This window comes from Rhinolophus sinicus, linkage group LG11 (assembly GCF_036562045.2).
Source record: "Rhinolophus sinicus isolate RSC01 linkage group LG11, ASM3656204v1, whole genome shotgun sequence".
In the NCBI taxonomy this organism is placed as follows: Eukaryota; Metazoa; Chordata; class Mammalia; order Chiroptera; family Rhinolophidae; genus Rhinolophus; species Rhinolophus sinicus.
The window spans coordinates 50,354,930-50,373,885 of record NC_133760.1 but is presented as its reverse complement, the minus strand read 5'-3'; the positions used below and the strand labels follow the sequence as shown (position 1 = coordinate 50,373,885).

At 52.4% G+C, this 18,956-nt stretch overlaps 1 protein-coding gene and 1 long non-coding RNA gene across 4 annotated transcripts in view; one reads left to right on the top strand and one right to left on the bottom strand.

The window, feature by feature from the left end:
- PTPRN2 (protein tyrosine phosphatase receptor type N2) overlaps window positions 1-9,615 on the bottom strand; it is a 419,388-nt gene extending 409,773 nt beyond the window's left edge. The window contains exon 1 of one of the 2 annotated variants that reach the window (XM_074315027.1): window positions 9,199-9,615. In XM_074315027.1, the coding sequence (XP_074171128.1) occupies window positions 9,199-9,310 (112 nt within the window). In that variant the 5' untranslated portion in view covers window positions 9,311-9,615. The remainder of the gene's footprint in view (window positions 1-9,198) is intronic. The other variant, XM_074315029.1, reaches the window with a different exon arrangement.
- On the top strand, window positions 7,977-17,539 carry LOC141567542 (uncharacterized). 2 transcript variants are annotated; one of them, XR_012490267.1, is made up of 4 exons: window positions 7,977-8,096; window positions 12,601-12,677; window positions 17,238-17,323; window positions 17,403-17,539. It is a non-coding gene; the product is annotated as an uncharacterized LOC141567542 (long non-coding RNA). The 2 variants fall into 2 exon arrangements; XR_012490268.1 differs by lacking the exons at window positions 7,977-8,096; window positions 12,601-12,677 and adding an exon at window positions 16,693-16,823.
- Window positions 17,540-18,956: the final 1,417 nt, after the last annotated feature.

The window sequence follows — 18,956 nt, the reverse complement described above, 5'->3', positions numbered from 1 at the left end:
CCAGACACTTAACAACCATGTAACCTAAACATGTCAGGTATAATTTAAAAATGCTCTGGTTTTTACGTTTATCAAATATGACATATTTTAAGAGACAGTGATTAGTATATCTGAAAAACAGTATGTACTATCCCTTTAGTACACTTTCCATTCAAACGTGGGAGAAATATCTGTGACTATTAATTAAGCCCTATTTCTTTTATTCAAGGGCACCCTTGGAAGGGATGATAGGAAATAAATTCCAAATGGTGTTATCACCATTAATTATTCTCATTATTACAATGTGATCAGCCTGCATCCTAGTTGCGTGTGACTATTTAAAAAATGTGCTTATTAAAAAACAAATGATATTACTATTTAAAATGTAATGGTAATGCTTTTGCAAAAATCTGAATGGTCAATTCAGCCGAGACTTAGAGTCACCAAAGTAATATTATTTTCAATAATAACAATATTCTACCCTGTCTGGCCATCAGCCTCCAACATTAAGTGCAGAAACCTGGAGATTCTGGAAATAACAACTAGGACTGCCATCACCATGGTCTCCCCCACCATCTCATGTAAACCTCTCACAAACACCAAGAATTTGGCACTTTGCTGTGGTATAAAGGCAGAGAGCAGAGGGGAAGTCCCCTTGCCTTCACTTCCAGTGAGTATTAGTGCAAGCTGTAAAGATTACCTGATTGCAAAGATAAGGCAGCCTCTCAATCTGTCAACATGCTGCACTGAAACAATATCTCTGTCATCTAATCTGTGTTCTGGGCCCAGAGCCACTCCTCCCCCACCATGTTCTCAGAAATCACCTGCAGTTTCTGGCTCTGCTAGAACCGTCTTTTCATCTGTGTTGACTGTTACATAGAATCAAGAACCAGCACACACTGGTGAAGCAGATACGAGGCCACAGGAAGGCCCTGTCCCAGGATAGGTGCCTGGCCCTCGGTGTGGAGCCTGTATTCCCACAGGGCTTCAATCACATCTGTGTCCGCTCAGACAACACTTAACTCCCACGGAGGTTTCGTGATCTTAACCTCAGCCTATTTTCAGGCAGAAGCAGAGAAAGAGATTCAAGACATCCTGAAGTCTTGGTAAAAGCGGATGTGCCACCGCAGGACAGACACGACTTGAGATGGGGAGGCCAGCGGAGCACAACTCATGTGCTTCCTCACCCAAGTCCCCCCACCCGCCCGCCACTACCCACCCACCACTAAGAAACTGTGCTTTCATTGGTATGCCTCATCTGCTACCATTAAAATACCACTACTTCGGAGGACACACACATCACCAAACTGGCTTCCAAACTGGTACCACAGGTTAATTACTGCTTTCGGCTGGAATAAAGCCACAACCCCAAATGGAAAAACCTCAGCCCCCCATGGCCAATTTTACAGGCTACTCCATGCATTTGCAAGTCGACCGCATTTTGCTGTTGGAGTTGGAATTGACTTGTACCATTAATATAAAGTCTTCTCCCTTTGGAAACCAGGTCAGCCTTTTTCCTGAAAATTCCATCCACCAAACAAACCATTTCCAAACACATCCTTTGTACTATATGTAGGACATTGCATCAGAAGCCAAAACGGGCTTTTAGAAACACATGGTGACACAGAATGCCCATGTCATATGAAGGGAAGTTTCATTCTTTCATCTACCAACACACCTCATAAAAGAATAATGAGTGACTAAAATGAGCCATCCTTTTCCTATTTGCCACTCTAAATGTCAAGCTTAGATAGAACTTACTCTTTAAATTTTCTTATGAAACGAATCCCTCCTTATCCCTTATTGTGGAGTGGGCCTTTTTCTGAAATGAGAGCAAGCTTCTTTGGTGCTGGTCTCAGTATCTATTAAAAATCTGATGGAAATAAATACATGGGACTATGTCAAACTACAAAAAGTTTCTGCCTAGTGAAGAAAACCACCAAAATGAAAAGTCAACCTACTGAATGGGAGAAGATAGTCACAAATGATACATCCAATATGGGTTAATATCTAAAATATATAAGGAACTCATATAACTTAACACCAAAAAAAACCTGAATAAATATTTCTCTTAAAGAGGATATACAGACGACCAACAGACATATGAAAAGATGCTCAATGTCACTAATGATCAGGGAAATGCAAATAAGAACCACAGTGAGATATCACCTCACACCTGTCAGGATGGCCATCACCAACAAACAAGTGCTGGTGAGGCTGTGGAGAAAAGGGAGCCATCGTGCACTGTCGGTGGGATTGCAGACTGGTGCAGCCACTATGGAAAACAGTATGGAGGTTCCTCAAAAAATTAAAAACGGAACCACCTTATGACCCAGCAATTCCACTTCTAGGGATCTAGCTGGAGAAATCCGACAACATGAACTCAAAGAGGGATATGCATCCCTGTGTTCACTGCAGCATCATTTGCAATAGCTTAAGTGTGGACACAACCTAAGTGTCCACCGATAGATGAATGGATCAAGAATAGGTGGTACATATATAAAATGGAGTATTATTCAACAATAAAAAAGAATGGAATTTTCCCATTTGCCCCAGCAGGAATGGACCTAGAAGGGATTATGCTAAGTGAAATAAGTCAGACAGAAGGAACATATACCGTGTGATCTCACCTATATGTGGAACCTAAAAAAAAAACAAATGAAAAAACAAAACAGAAACGACAATATATATATAGAACGAGCTGATGGTTTCCAAAGGGGAGGGGCATGGGGAAGAAATCTGATGGCGCACAGAAGCATTCTGAGCGGAGTGCTTACGGAGGCAGCAAGTAGTGAATTGTACAGTGGCCTTGCACTCCTGCCATCATGGGAAGACTGGAAGTGTCCAAAATCACGTCATCCGTTCCCAAGCATCAGAATCCCTCTGAGAGGCAAATCAAATAATTGAATCTGCCATCCAGAACAAACCTAGCTTGGAAAATCAACCTGCCCCCATGGTTAAAGAGCATTTTCAGATTCCTTTGGAACAGGCACACAGAGCTCCAAAGAACCTAGACATTCTGAAGCTCCGTAGAGAAAGGCAGTTTGATGAGCAAAAGTCACCTCTGACGCTGTGACGGTAAGAGGCGGACACCCCTGCTGTGGAGTTGGACGGACGTGTCCCAACAGCACAGAGAACGCTTCTGCTGGGACTGCACCCTACAGAGCAAACCCTTGCCCATCAACTACTGGAAAAGAAAGGACACTGAGGGCCGGAGACCCAGCACCCAATCCCAGCACCGGTGTTCTACTCGTACAATGTGCTCGTCAACCATTCCAAGCCTTAGTCTTTCAGTCTGTAAAATGGAAATAGACATACTCCCCTATCAAGGTTATCCTGGGGAGCACATGTAACCACATGTGGAAAGATCCAGGGGTTATCAGGGCTCAGGGGGTGGGGCAGGCTGTCACTACAAAGGGAAGGGCAATGGGACTTCCATCCCCTGTCACCAGAATCAATAGGTAGAACTGTACACCAAAAGAAAAAATCATTTCACTGTATGATAATTTTAATTAAAAAGGGAAAGCTCCCCAATCTGTTTTATAACTATCAGCTCATCCCTTCCCGCCTGGGAACCTTTACTAGTCACATGTGCTGAGAGGGAGTGTCCCTGCATCTTCTGAATCACAGTCAGTATGATTAGAGGGAACAAATAAAAACAAAATAAGTCTAACACCCTCTTATCCACCTCCACATAGGAGAAGTAACACTAAGTGACCATCCAAAACCCTGCGCAGCTTCCTTATCTCCTCCCAACAGACACACAGCGGCCGTTTTAAAGACAGATGGACATCGATGCCCCACACATGAGCACCTCTAGTCCAAAGCTCAGTTTCTTAGGCCAATGTGGGAGTCACCCACTTATCACCACAGAAGCAGACTACCAAACAAGAAGTTACTTAATGCGTGAACATACGTGTTTCCAGGAGAACCGCACCCCTTTTCACTTCCTGCCCTAGGTATTTAAATAGTAGTTGTGGCCAAGTTCTTAGAGATAGCAGGAATTAAAAGCAAAAAACTTCCTGCTTCCTTCAACAAACTCTTCCATTCAGTTTCCAGGTAGCAGAAGAATGCATCCACTCTTTTCTGCTTCTCTGGTTTTCTGGCCTCCTATCAACCAGGATGAAAAAATAAGTCCAGCTGGGTCTACACTTATGAAGGTCAATTTAGACTAATGTAAAAACAGCTGCCAGGTGCTTTTATGTGGAGCAGAGGGCTACCTGCCATGAAGCCAGCTGTTTGCTTTCTCGGGAAACGGACCGCCTTGTCAGAAGAGATAAGGTAGGTTCTTTGCTGAGCCCCACTGGGCCCACACTCACCAGGATACATCTGGATGAAAACCCTTTCTGTCCATTTCTTAAGCTTTTTTTTTCACCTCTCCACACATAAACAATCCTCAAACTAGCAATATTTACACATATCCAGGCGTACGTTAAATATCTGCCACCCAAAGCCAGCGGGTCAGTTTTAGTTTGGGCCACATTTAGTTACAAACACCTTTTCTTAAAAGAAGTTTAAAATTCTAAAGTAATGTCCTGAGAGGTCATGGTATGCAAAATCTTTCTTAGAAAAACGGAGTATAATGACAGCTCAGCTGACACTATCTCTCCTGGTACTTCGCCCCCCTATTCCTAACTCTCAAAAATCCAAAGAAAAGTGTGTGAATAACTGCATTCACAAATTAGGTAATACCACATGTAAAAAGCAGAACAAAATAAACTCAGACTGCAGAAATTGTTGTCACAGGAAAGAATCAATGGTTTCCAGACCTCATCAAAACAAGTTGGAGTGGGGGGCAATGCATCGCAGCCCAGCTTCAGACTACCTGCTGCTACTGTTGTTCTTCAGGGGAGACCAGGAACCCCCCAGTCCTCACATTTCACAGCACACAGAAACTCCGGGCCCGCGGGCCCAACACCACCACTGAGGCAGGCAGAAAGCAGACGGCTACAAATTTAGCACACCCACTCCTGCTAGTGGGCACCATTGAAGATGATCTCGGGAACCAGGCGAAAAACAGACGGGCTTTTGAAAGGAGAACTGCGAGACGCAGTTAAGCTCAGCACAGAGAAGAAACCGTCAGAAAACCTGCTTTATTCCCTGCACATGTTTAACTGCCATCTCTAGAAACAGGACACGGCCACGACACAGCTCTTTCTACCCAATGCATCTGGTTTCATGGGTGAGCCCATTGTCTGTGCCTCCCTTTCCCAAAAGCACAGGGCTTTCCATGTACCCCATCCTTCTGCACAGGGCCGTCAGCACCTGAGAGTGAAGGAGCCAGAGCCAGAGGAGGAGGAGACAACAGGCAGAGAAAGGCTCAGGCCCAGGAAAGGCAGAAGGGCTCCCGCTCTGGGGGAGGGGCAGGCTGCTCATCACCACACAACCAAAAAGATCAAGGGCTCTGGACCCCAAGGAGCAAGATGGATGTGTGCTTTTGCGGCAGGAAAGATGCTTCAGTTTAAAAATAAACAATCATGCCATCGAGTTCACAAAGCACACAGCTCCTGCTGCTCTCTTCTTCTCAGCTCCGAGTGGGCTCGCTGGTGAATGAAAAATATGTGTAGGCAAATCGGGAGGCAAAAACAAAGGAGGAAAAGAAACACTCAGCTGTGTTCAAGACAGGGCATTGGTGAGGTCTGACTTTGGATTCTCCCAGCAAAATGCGCATGAAAGGTTGGACTGTCCTTTGGCAAAGGAAATTTGTATGTCTCGAGCAAAAGCAGGGTCTTTTGTGACTGCCCTTAGATGTGGGGCTGCCTGAGCAGGCTCTCAAGCTGGCCTCCTATTGCTGAAGAATGGCTTCAAGACAAAGGGCTTACAGTTCAAGTCAGATTTATGGGAAAAGACTGAGCCCCTAACAAGAGGATGTTCTGAAATCACAGAGAAAGGCAGAGGGAGGGAGCAAAGGAAAACCCCAAGGTGGCAGTAAACGAGAGATGGAAACCGCTCACCTGTCCTGGACAATGCTGCCGGACACAGCCACGGTATTCTGGCCACAAGAGAAGTGGAAGAGTATCACTGAAAAGGGGCGCCATGTGCCCTCCCTGTTCAGCTCTGGTAACCACGTCACAGACTACGGTGCACTGTGAGCCATGGGAGGCTTTTGCACCAGGACGACATGGGCACAGTGGGTGTAGAAGGGCAGGATGCTCAGGTGGTTGAGAAGGCGGGACATGCACCGCCACTCAGAGGCTGCCCACAGCTGCTGTGGAACAAGGCAGTGTCATGGAGCGTGGCTCTGAGCAAGAACAGACTCACACAGGGCAGCTGTGCTGACCCAGACTTCCAGAGCTCCTTTACCAAGTGTGAAGGGGCCGAGCTCAAGGCAAGGCCCCCAGTACACAAAGAACTGGTCTTAGGACCTGGAGACCTCTGACTCCTTGTTCTAACCGAAAACTATGATGCAAGCAAGAGGCAAACCTCAGCTCTCTCCGAACCTTGTGTGTTCTGCAGGCCTCAGCCTGAGGTTGAGTGTTAATAGCTAAATAAATAGGTTACAGTGACATGGCTCGGGCCAGATCTAAGGCCTATCTTTCATTGTGTGTCATTATTTGTAACAATGTAGTTGGTGTGACTATACTCAAACAAGACCCAGATGGCAGAGAGAGAGAAAAATGGCAGCATATGCCTTTCATGAGGGACCGTGTTTCTCCTGTACTTTCTGGAAACTGTAGATGTAAATACTGAGGACATAGAAGCAGCACTCTGGGTGAGGATGGTACAGGGAGAGGTCAGGGTGGCCAGGACACAGGGAGCTTACATGAGCAGACAAGGCTGTGTGCTACCCCAGGTTGGGTCCCAAAATGGGAAAGTCACTGACATCTCAATATCTGTACATATCGCCAGGCAGTTCCCAAGCAGGCTGGGAATGTAGCAGGTTAAACCTATGTCCTGGAGACCCTGGGACAGTTCTAACGATGTCTGGGTCCCTGACTTTGTCCTTTATAAACACTGCCCAGGAGGCTCCCTTGGGGCACATAGTGAACAGAGGAGGAATAAGGCACCCTTTCAATGACGTGATTCAATTTTGTTTGTAGTCAAAATACCATTGCCGCATCCAGGACAGTTCAGCGATTTTCTTCTCTTCACATACTTCTATCTTCGGGGTTTCCTTTGCTCCCTTCCTCAGCCACCTCCCCCTTCTTCCTTTCTCTGTGATTTCAGCAAAAGGTTATGTACTGGCGATCATAATGGAAAGAGAGTCGTCAAAGACCAGCCTCCCATTCACCCCCAGAAGCTGCCTTCCCTAGAACACTGAGTGGCTGACATCAGCTGACCCTGGCTCTCCCTGAGCTGTTGTGTACTTGCTGGGTGGCATCTGGCCAGCTGAGCAAACAGCTCGCATATGAGGTGATATGCCTGTTTGAGCCAAAGGACGGAACAGCCCAGTAAAGAGGACTGGTGCACAGCTAGGCCCCCCTTGCTGGTGTGGGTCAAGGTCCTGGAGGTGGCAGCAGAGTGAAGAAGTCCCCAAACTCCCCAAGCAGGGCTCATCTGGCAAGGATGACCTGTGCGTGGGTGGCCCTCCATGGGGCATGCAGCGACTCAGGCGGTAGCACCCCAAGGCAGCACCCCAACGGGTGAGGACCTCCCTTGCAAACACCAGCCCTCCCTCACACCAGGCCAGGGAGTGTGTGAGGAGACTAGGAAAGCAGGGGGGAAATCCCTGGCTGAGTTAGCCGGGAATCAGAAGACTGTGCACACTGCTCCCTGCAGTTTGAGACGGGGGCAGGGAAGCCCCCTGGAAACCAGAAGCGCAAGCCCAGGATGGGCCAGGAGGCGTGGCTGGGCCAGGCCCCTCCACTACCCTGGACCTACCTGTATTGCACTCTGGCTTTAACACCCGTCATTCTAATCTATTATGTTCAGTAATGGCCTTGAAGCCCTGGAAACATTGGCCTCATGGTAAACGTCCTCAAGAAATAAGATTAGTGCAGAGGGAGGTACTGGGGGTCAGTTTCCTGAGTTGAACTTAAAGGCCATTTCAGAAGGAAGCTAACTCTGACTGGCTCCCTGACAACCGCGTCCCCTTCCCCTTCCGTCCCCTTCTGTCCTGGAAGGAAAATGTCCGTCTGCTTGGAAGGAAGCCGGGAGTCCACGCAGTGAAGACGCAGGTAGGAGGCCGGGAGGACAAAATCCGCGTGCAGCGAGGCCTGGGTGAGAGGGCAGGGCCCCCACGCCGGGTGTCCCCTCACAGGTCACCCGGTCCTTTCCAAGCCTAGCCTCGCGCTGTCCACGCACGCGGCACAAACACGCGAGGGTGCACCCACGCGGGTCGCCAAGGGCGTGAGCGGCTCGAGTCCCCATGGCCCAGAGTGGCCGAGAACACCGGGCGACCCAGCCTCGCCGGGACTGGGTGCGGGTGCGGCCCGGGAAGGCAGGGCCCCAGTCCCGCTCGTCTCGGCGAGAACCAGCAGCGCCCGCTGCGGTGAGAGGGGCGGCGGGGCACGCACTGGGTCGGGGACCCCTAGCGCCTCCAGAGCCCCCTCCGCTCCCCTCACCCATGCGCTCCGCCCCCATTTCCTCAGGCGCCCCTCCCCCGACCCCCATTTCCTCAGGCGACCCTCCCCCAGCCCCCCATTTCCTCAGGCGACCCTCCCCCGACCCCCATTTCCTCAGGCGACCCTCCCCCGGCGCCCCATTTCCTCAGGCGACCCTCCCCCAGCCCCCCATTTCCTCAGGCGACCCTCCCCCGGCCCCCCATTTCCTCAGGCGCCCTCCCCAGCCCCCATTTCCTCAGGCGCCCCTCCCCAGCCCCCATTTCCTCAGGCGCCCCTCCCCGACCCCCATTTCCTCAGGCGCCCCTCCCCGACCCCCATTTCCTCAGGTGCCCCTCCCCAGCCCCCTATTTCCTCAGGCGACCCTCCCCAGCCCCCATTTCCTCAGGCGACCCTCCCCAGCCCCCATTTCCTCAGGCGACCCTCCCCAGCGCCCCATTTCCTCAGGCGCCCCTCCCCAGCCCCCATTTCCTCAGGCGCCCCTCCCCGATCCCCATTTCCTCAGGTGCCCCTCCCCAGCCCCCTATTTCCCTCAGGCGCCCCTCCCCAACCCCCCATTTCCCTCAGGCGCCCCTCCCCAGGCCCCTCATTCCCTCAGGCGCCCCTCCCCACCCCCTTTTCCTCAGGCACCCCTCCCCCGCCCCCATTTCCTCAGGCGCCCCTCCCCCACCCGCTTTTCCTCAGGCGCCCCTCCCGACCCCACCCCAGCCCCACTCACCGAGAAGCCCCGGGAGCAGCCGTGCGCGGGGTGCGGGTGCGGGTGCGGGTGCGGCGGGTGGGCGCAGCGGCAGCAGCAGCAGCAGCAGCAGCAGCGCAAGCGGCGGCCCCATGTCGGCGGTGCTCAGTCCATGGCGGCCGCTCCTCCCGCGATCCGCGCCGCCGCGGCTTCAGCACCGGACAGCGCCGCCGGCCCCGCCCCGTCCCCGCCCTCGGCACGCCCCTGCCTTACGTTCGCCCTCAGGCCCCGCCCTGGACACGCCCCGGACACGCCCCCGAGCGGCCCCGTGCGGAGGAGAGCGTGTGCACCGCGCTGGCGACCCGGAGGACACCTCAGTCCCTTCCCGCCTGTGGGCGCCCAGCCTCCCCTCTGTACCTTCCGTCAGACCCTGAGCACCCTGTCTTTCCACCTCCACCCGCGCTGACGCCTCGCACCCTCGCAGAGGTCCCGGGGGCCGCACTGCCCGCCCTCAGACGCGCCCAAAGGGTGTGTGTGGGGGGGAGTCAGCCGCACCCTTGGCCTGGGACTGAAAGGCCGAACCTTCTCTGCTTGACCCTGGGCCGGTGATCACCAACGCTTTCCCACGCGTGCCCAGTGCGGCCCAGGCACAGAATTCCTGCTCTTATTTATTAATTAAATTTCCGTGACCATAGGGACTGACCCCGCAGGTGTAGACCAGAGTTGGAACTTCCCCTAAAGCGAGCTTTCGGGGCTCCCTGGAAAGGGGCCAGGAGCTCAAGCTGTGCAGGGTCTGGGAGTGTGAGTGAGTGTGTGTGTGTGTGTGTGTGTGTGTGTGTCCGTGTTCCTCAGCCTGGAATGGAGGAGCTGTGTGTGTGTGTGTGTGTGTGTGTGTGTGTGTGTGTGTCTGTGTTCCTCAGCCTGGAATGGAGGGGCTGTGTGTGTGTGTGTGTGTGTGTGTGTGTGTGTCTGTGTTCCTCAGCCTGGAATGGAGGGGCTGTGTGTGTGTGTGTGTGTGTGTGTGTGTGTGTGTCTGTGTTCCTCAGCCTGGAATGGAGGGGCTGTGTGTGTGTGTGTGTGTGTGTGTGTGTGTGTGTGTGTGTGTGTCTGTGTTCCTCAGCCTGGAATGGAGGGGCTGTGTGTGTGTGTGTGTGTCCGTGTTCCTCAGCCTGGAATGGAGGGGCTGTGTGTGTGTGTGTGTGTGTGTGTCCGTGTTCCTCAGCCTGGAATGGAGGGGCTGTGTGTGTGTGTGTGTGTCCGTGTTCCTCAGCCTGGAATGGAGGGGCTGTGTGTGTGTGTGTGTGTCTGTGTTCCTCAGCCTGGAATGGAGGGGCTGTGTGTGTGTGTGTGTGTGTGTGTGTGTGTCCATGTTCCTCAGCCTGGAATGGAGGGGCTGTGTGTGTGTGTGTGTGTGTGTCTGTGTGTCCGTGTTCCTCAGCCTGGAATGGAGGGGCTGTGTGTGTGTGTGTGTGTCCGTGTTCCTCAGCCTGGAATGGAGGGGCTGTGTGTGTGTGTGTGTGTGTGTGTGTGTGTCCGTGTTCCTCAGCCTGGAATGGAGGCACTCTGGGAACCTAACCTGGACGATGGACAGTGATTCAGGACTGCAGCGGGAAGCCCCTCCTGAACTCTGAGCTGTCAGAGCGTCAGCATTCCCCAGTGGGGGTGGGCCCAGAGGTGGGGTTTGCCTGGGGTCCTTCCCTCCTCCCTGTAGCCTGGCCCTGGACTGGCCACCGTCCAAGGGTCCAGGAAGGGGCACTGGGGACCTTGTGTACCTCCCCAGGAGACTTTACTTCCTAGAGACCTGGGCACAGCTGGAGGGAGGGTGTTAGACATCAGAGGGGGCTCTGTGTTTGTGTGACGTGGCGAGTATGAGAGTGAGTGTCAGAGAGAGCAAGAGCGAATGTGTGTGAGGATGTGTGAGTGTGGTGTGTGTCCCTCACATCCTAACGTAGGCCCGTCCCCTCCTTCATCATTGTCATTGTCATCTGTGTGGCTCTGCCTGGGGCCCCCTCCACCCCTTCCCCACCTGGGTGCCCCAATTCCCCACCTGCTTCAGCATTTGGCAGTGACCTGAGCACCCTCTAACTGCTGTGGTTGTTGTCTGCCCGAAGTCAGCTCATTCCCACCGAGCCTGTTCCTGCCGTCCCTGCGAATTTCTCCTCACTGCCTGGCTCTCATCAGCCAGCCTTCCCATGGCCATTCCCTCCATGCCCCTTACCACCCAGGACAAGGCTGGTCTATGCAGACTTCAGGGTTGGGGGTAATGGTAAGGAAGTTACAACACAGACAAGCACATCTACAGAATGGAATGTTGGGCCTCACTGCCCCACACTTCCCATCATCAATGATGTCACACGTCCCCAGAGGGCCATACCCTCCCTTAGAAGTCCCTCCCTCTTCCCACCCTGCTCAACACCCTCTGTCCCTGTGCCCAAGTTCCTCCATCTGTCTGGCCTAGCAGGCAGCTGGGTGGGGATTCTCATCTTTGGCCTCAAAGCCCAGGGGACTGACCCCTGAGAAAACACCACAGCTCTATGGGGACGCCCACTCCCCAAGACGCAACAGCATCATCACAGATACCCAAGCAATGTTTGCTGCTGCTGCTATAGGGACAAATCCACAGTGCAACCTGCAGATCCTATAGAAAGTGGCCAGCGGGTTGGGAGAAAGGGGGGGAGGGCCTTGGCAGTAGCCATGGGCTCTACTCCTCACATAATTCTTAGTAGCCAGACTCCGGGTTAGCAGCACGCTGCGGCTCCCACCTCAAAGCAAATGAGACGCCTCAAGTGGAATTCATCAATTAGATGACTCATTCACAGACAGAAAGGCTGAGTCATTCCTCAGCTCCATCACAGCACTCACAAACCACAACCTGAGTACCGGGGCTTACCCAGATGTGGGCTCAGGGTGTGAGGTCCATGTCTGTCTGTGAAGGCGGAGGCTCAGCCGATGGCATCTATCCTCAGAGGTCCAGGGGACAGCCGATTGGTGATAACTTTGGTGACAGAAACAACAGGAAAAAGAAAGAAAAGATCAAGATGGCCTGGAAGGTGAAGCTCATTCATGACAGGCCCGTGAGGGCAGGTGTTCAATGATGTCATTCTGTGATGGAAGGACCTGTTACAAGTTACCCTCACTGCATTTCTGTGGCACGAGGCTCTACTTCATCGAATCCCCACCCAAATGCCAGCCACTACATTTGTGCTGCCGAGGAAACCAGCTCTGCTAGGACCACAGCCTAACTACGCCTGTGTGGACTTGGAGGCATTGGGGCCCAGCTTGGGCTTTGGGAAGGAGCGGGAAGAGCTCAGGGCCCCCTCCCAGCCTGCATCCTGGAGGACTGTTTACTTTTGGGGCTGTGGTTAGAAAGGACCTGGGACTGTTTGTTCTTTCATGGTTTAGCTCTGGCTGACAGTGCTTCTTAATCCAGTCCTGTTTCACCAGGTGCCCCAACTTCAGGACTCTGGCAGTGTCAAAGGGAAGTTGGAGGGGAAATACTCCAAGAAACTGGAAAACCCAAGGTAAGGACATTATAGAGACAAAGGCCCAAGGAAGAAGCCCTGAACCCGTAAGATGACCTAGGAAAGAGGGTGGACCGCTCCACCATTCCTTTGTTCTGACGAGCAGCGCAGACCAGTCCAGGGCTGTGCCTCAAAGCCACAAGGTCTTAGCTCTGAGGGGATGACAGAAGTTAAAGGCAGAGAAATGGAATGTGTGGAGGGAGCAAGAGAGGGGAGAGGGAAGGAGAAAGGGAGGAAAGGGGTGGAGGGGGAAGGAGGGAGGAAGGGAGGGAGGGGGAAAAAGGGAGGGAGGGAGAGAGGGAAGGGGAGGGAGGGGAGAAAGGGAGGGGAGAAAGGAAGGAAGGGAGGGAGGGAGGAGAGGAGGGAGGACAGGCCCAGGCAGCAGCACTCAGCCTGAGGCAGCCCACATTTCTGGTCTGAAGGAAGCCTGTGCATGGCTCTTTACTGAGTGCTGCCAGGTAGGGGTCCCGACAGGCATCCCAGTGCTCGTCTCCGACATGTGCGGGTGTTTGCATACTTGTGTGTGAAAGACATGTTTGAACGCTGCTCAAGGCACACACGTACAAGTATCTATCCACTAGGTGCACAAACATTCAAACACATGCTTACTCTCTGAGCCCTTTAGATGGAGGGTGTCTCCTACGCATATTTACACTTTGGGCCTTTCTACTTATAAAATTACCGAATCCATATTGTCATGCTTGCCAATATTCATGTACACGCCTATAGTGTCTGTATGTGGTGCAGTCTCACAGTTCACAGTAAAAACATACTTAGAGTCATAGCTCAAAGAATGACTCTCCAAGACTTTCAAGGCCAAACACACCCCTTGAGGCACATCTCCCTCCAGGGGCTCGTGTCTGCCAGGGAGGGGAGTAGAGCTGGCGGGGAGGACACAGGGCTGGGGTCAGGTCCTGGCTGAGCCTGACCCAGTCCCTCTGCCTGCTCAGCGGCTCTGAATGTCGCTGAGTAGTGTGAGATCGAACTATTGGCCAACAGGTGGTTTTCACTGTATCAGTCAGTGCTCTGGATTCCGTCAGTTGACCACAATCACTGTGACATCTGATTAGAACCAGAGTGTTTTCAAAATGGGGCATCTGGGCCTATCAGTCTGTTGAAAAGAACAGCAGAGCTGTGGGGGACCCGATGGGGAGGTGAGTGTGAGCCGGGGGAGAAGGGCCCCCGGTGTGGACAGCACCTGCAGCGCCATACCTGTGGCTCTCCTGTAGGGCTCTCCTTCAGGTGGACGGCTGTGTTGGAAATGCTCCCTGGGTCTCCACCTGAGCAGGGACGACTTTCTAAAGGAGAGATTCGAGGCGAGCTTTAGGGCAAGCAGAGGCAGCTTTCACACGCCACGTGCACAGAGGTGCCTGAAATGTGCTAACAAACACCCTGCAATGACTCCTTTGGGTAGTCTGGCCTTCGCTGAATGACACAGTAATCTCGTGAACTGTAATGCAATTTGAATTACTGACCACACAGTCAGGACTGCAGGATGGCCATTTTTCATCATTTAAACACAGCCCAGGTCTCTATTTGAACGGTGAACCCGGATGAGAGTCACCTGACAGTCTAATTTCACCGGTGAGGTAACGCAGGCTGCCATAGGGCCTCCTGAGTCGGCCCCTCAGCTGCTGGCCTGTGCCATTTGCTGAGCCCATCGGGAGGGCCCAGGGAGCCATGCCCTCCCCTGCTGAGACAAGGCTCCTGCATAGCTGCCCAGCTCTCAGCAGTCTGCCATCATGGAAATGGACTACCACTCCTTGAGGCCTTGTCCTGAGTGCCCCAGGCCTGCTCTCCCTCTACAGCACCGAGTGGGGTGAGGGACCTGCACCCCCGGTATTGCTCCTGGGCCCCCAGTAAAGCTCAGAACTGGGCTGAGCGTGTCTAGGGCTGTGTCATGGGCAGAGGTGCAGCTGATGCTGGGTGCTGTGCAGTTGGTGTCTGCACAGCACCCCCTCCGTAGGCCATGAGCACCCCAGGTGGTCTTTGTGGGACTTAACCCCAAACAGGTGTCAAGATGCACCACCAGGTAAGGGTGTGGGCTCCCACAGGGCTAGGCAGATGCTATCCCTGAATGTGGTTCACAGCAAGTGACATGGGCTGGCAGTGGTCGGAGCTGGCACTGCCCATTGGTTCCTGAGGCCGCTTCCCACCTACATCTGCGTCTGCCTGGCCCCTTGCAGCCCTTTGTTTCCCCAGGCTGCCAGATGCCTCTCGGTGGCTCCACCAACAGGCCTTCTGGCCTGTGTAAGTCACCAGGCCTCAGATGCCCTGTGACTAACAAACAGCCTATAGCAGTGAGCAATGAGAGGGACAGCTGACTTTACAAAGCACCGACTGGGTGCCAGCAGTGACAATGAGACAGGCACCCATTCTGTGGGCGAGGGGACACACTGAGGAGATCCAAGCCATCTTCCCCAGATCCCACAGCCACTAGGTGGCGGAACCAGGTTCAAATCCATAGTCTTGCTCCAGAGTGCAACAACCTGCAATCGCCACCCTTTCAAGATCATCGTCCAGTGACTCGGTGACAAAACTCCGGCAGCTGGTACTTGTGTTGGCACCTGGGAGTTAGAAACAAATCGGGTGGTCGGCCCGCTCAATCAGGATGCCCTCTAGCTGCTTGGGGGGGCCGAGGGCAGAGCTGTGTGGCAGCAGACGGGCTTCATGTTTGTCTGCGTTGTTACTTAGTGTCACAGGAAGGTGGGAGCGAGTAGACCTGAAGCAACATGCATTAATCTTCACCAAAACTTAAACTTAGCTGAAAGTCACATTCTCCCAACTAGCAACTAACCAGCCTGTTTCTGGAAAACATTCATATCCTACACGGCTTTTCCAGAATGTTCTAGATGGACAAGTGGTACACGGGGTCCTCCTGGCTAAAAGTCTCCTGGCACAGCGACAGAAAAAGACCTCAGACAGAGGCCAGGGGACCCCCTCCCCAATCGCCCTTCCCCCCAGGTTGTTGGCCAGTACACCCGCACCCCGGCCCACAGGGCATGGCAGCCAAGGGCCCAGGCCTTCTCCTGGCCAGACCTGCACACACTACGCTGACCAGTTCTGCTTGGGGCTAGGTGGGCAGCCGTGTGCAGTCTGATGTGTCCCAGTGTGCCAGCTCCAGTCTCCTCGGGCCATTTCCAATGAGAAGAGCTGAGAGAGTTGCCCTCTGGAGGTCAGAACTAGAGTTTCCACTGAGCCAGGCTTCATCTGTTCTTCTGCAGTGAGAGCCTCCTTCCTCATTTACAATATCTTTCAGCCCGAGGACCATGGCGGGCACAACGAGCCTTAGTCCCCTTTGGAGAGGCAAGTATGTCTCTGACCAAGTGGAACAGAGCTAAGACCTGGGGGTGGGGGAAGGTGAGGGGGGGGAAGTGTGTGGTAGATTAAAGCCCTGAGTCAGAATTCCAATGTCAATTGGCAGAGCCAAACCTATTATTTGTCTCTAACTCCCACCAGGTGACAGGTGACAATCAAGTTACTGGGGGTGGGAGTGGAAAGAAAACCTCAATCTGAATGCCATGCACTCAGCCCCCACTTTATAGCACAAACAGGACCTCCCTGCGTGCCGCCTCAGTGACCACGCCACGTGTAAATCACCAGTGGGTAAGTTTCTACACACAGCTGCTACCCACTCAGCAAAACGCCCCAGTGCGTTAACAGGGAAGTCAAGATACAGTCCCCGGAGTAAGGAAAGGGCGAATGCTACTGTGTTTTCCCGAAAATAAGACCTCGACAGACCATCAACTCTAATGCACCTTTTGGAGCAACAATTAATATAAGACCCGGTCTTATGGTCTGATGGTCCAGCTAGGTCTTATTTTCAGGGAAACATGGTAGCTCTTACCTCTGGTCCTGCAGGCACGTCACATCTGATACCTCGCTGATATGAGAGGAGTATTATAATCCAGGTTTTGGAGGAGAGTGAGTCTCAGCAGGTTTGTGAAACTTGCCTAAGCCTCACAGCTAGTGGCAGGTTCGACCTTATGTGAAGCCAGATTTCATCTCACGTCACACCCCAGTGTCCACAGGTTGTCTCCCGGAACTTCAGAACCGAGATGCTCTTGGCACAACACTTTCAAAGGAGACTGGGGTCGTGTTAAAGGGCCATGAGAACAAACTTCAAGAGGCCAAAGATGGAAAAGAGTGAGCATTTAAAAAAATAACTGCAATGGATTAGAATTTGTCAGACATATAAAAATGTATTTGTTCATAATGATACTAAAAGAGCATCAATGACCTGCAGAGGTTGCTAGGGTACCAACCCACTCTTCCAAAAATTGGTAAAGATCAGAGCATTTTTCCTGACTTTTCTGCATGAGAATTTCAGGGTAACCAACAGGGTTTTGAAGGAAAGTTCTTTGCACAAAAAGTCTGGGTGATCGATGCAAAAAAAGGACCAATTTAGAAAATTACCATCCTGCAACTGCTAGTAAAATAATAGGTCAGACAACAATAATCAATCATTGGTAACTAAAAGTGGGGCGGGACATCTTCAAAATGGCAGAACATTTTCTGCTGTCTCCCCCCAAAAGAACAGAGTCTGACAATCCCCCACAGGAAAAAGAGCTGCCTCCCCACCGAGGGGCCCTTGTGCTGTTAGCCAGAAGAGCCCGCGCTTACCCCACGTGATGACAAACAGGAAGGTACTTGTGAGTGGGTGGGCGGGAGAGGGTGGACTAGAATTGACAGACAACACAAATTTATTCTCTCACGTTTCTGGAGGCTCAGATCTGGAACCTGGACAAAGGATTGCCATTTCTTGTCGGGGCTGCTTCCCTGAGGCCTCTGGCCATTGTCCTGGACTTCCTTTGATGGTACAGACTGTCCAGACCCTCGCTGCCCGATTGTGGGATGCTGAGCTCCAGGACCCTCTCTGTGGGACTAAGCCTCGTTGGGCCCGAACAAGGTGCCCTGGCCATGCAGTCTTTACAACCATTGCATCCACCAGCCTCATGTCCACTCGACACCAGCTGGTCCCGTTGTTCAAGGTCCTGGATTCCCATGGCTATCGGAGTACCCAGTTCCGTAACGGCCTTTTTGTCAGCTGGGGAGCCACCCCTGGCCCCCAGTGACGCTGGTGGCCTGTCCCCAGAGCAGACTTCTGGATGCTGTGGGCGGTGCGCCCTCCTGTGGGACACAGCCCTGGGTTTTACGTATTGGCTGTATGTATTGTCCACACCAGCTCGCCCACCTGTGTGAGCCCCTTCCTGGGTTTGCATGGCAGTTCTGGCACCTTCACTACATGTGGCCTCCACCCATTCCGCAGCCCAAGGAGCTGGCCTGGTGGAGCCACCCGTGTCCAAGCGTCCCCAAGTCGATGACACATCCTTCTTCAAAGGTGTGTACGCTTTCTTTCTCTTCTCCAATCTGCGTGTTTAAATTTTTGTTAATGACTGCCCCAAAAGAATATGTATAACGTATAAGGCAGAGACTAACAGTAAAACGGACACTCAAGTACCACCTGTTTCTAGTTTAAAGAGATTTCTATCATTACCTGAGCAGAATCCTGCATGCTCTCCCCTCCTGCCCTCCCGTGATCAGAGTTCTGGATTTTGTTTTCAGCTTTTCCTTGTTTACTGAGCATCTGAGTATACTGCTGTTCAGTTTTGCATGTTTGTAAACTTTACATGAGTCACACCATCCCATGACCTGCATTTCCCCTCACCATCATGCGTGAGTGACCACCCCCAGGGAACCCCAGCACCCTGCCTGCTCTCCCACTGAAAGGACTCCGATTCCCACTTCGTGGCTGCGGACACTGAGCAGCCATGCTCGCATCTCCCCTGCACATTTGCAGGGGTTTCTAGGGGGCATGCCCACAGGGGCGCTTTGTGAACTACTTTGGCCCAATAAAAACTAAATTATGTTTCTTCACGAATTGGATTACTTCACCCTTCAAGACTGACAAAAAAGAGAAAACCTGACCACCTTCAAAACTTGTATATAAATTATAAAAGCGAATTAACCTCTTCCCACAAAGGAAACTCCAATCTCATAGCATTTTAGGGCTGAGTGCTGCAACAAACCCACAGAAGTACTTCGGATCTCACAGAAACTCTCCCAGGAGTGCAGGAAGACACTCCTCAGTCCATTTCGTGAGGCTCGGCTACTCGGCCCAAGACAAAGAAGACACATGACGCTGACAGAATACGGTGGTTCAGAATACGCAGCTCAGCTACCCTAAGGCTCGTGCGCAGCTGCAGGAAACGGTCCGTTTCTGCACTTTCCTGGAGAAGAAACAGAGGTCCTGAAAACCTGGCGTTTCTTTACTGTTTT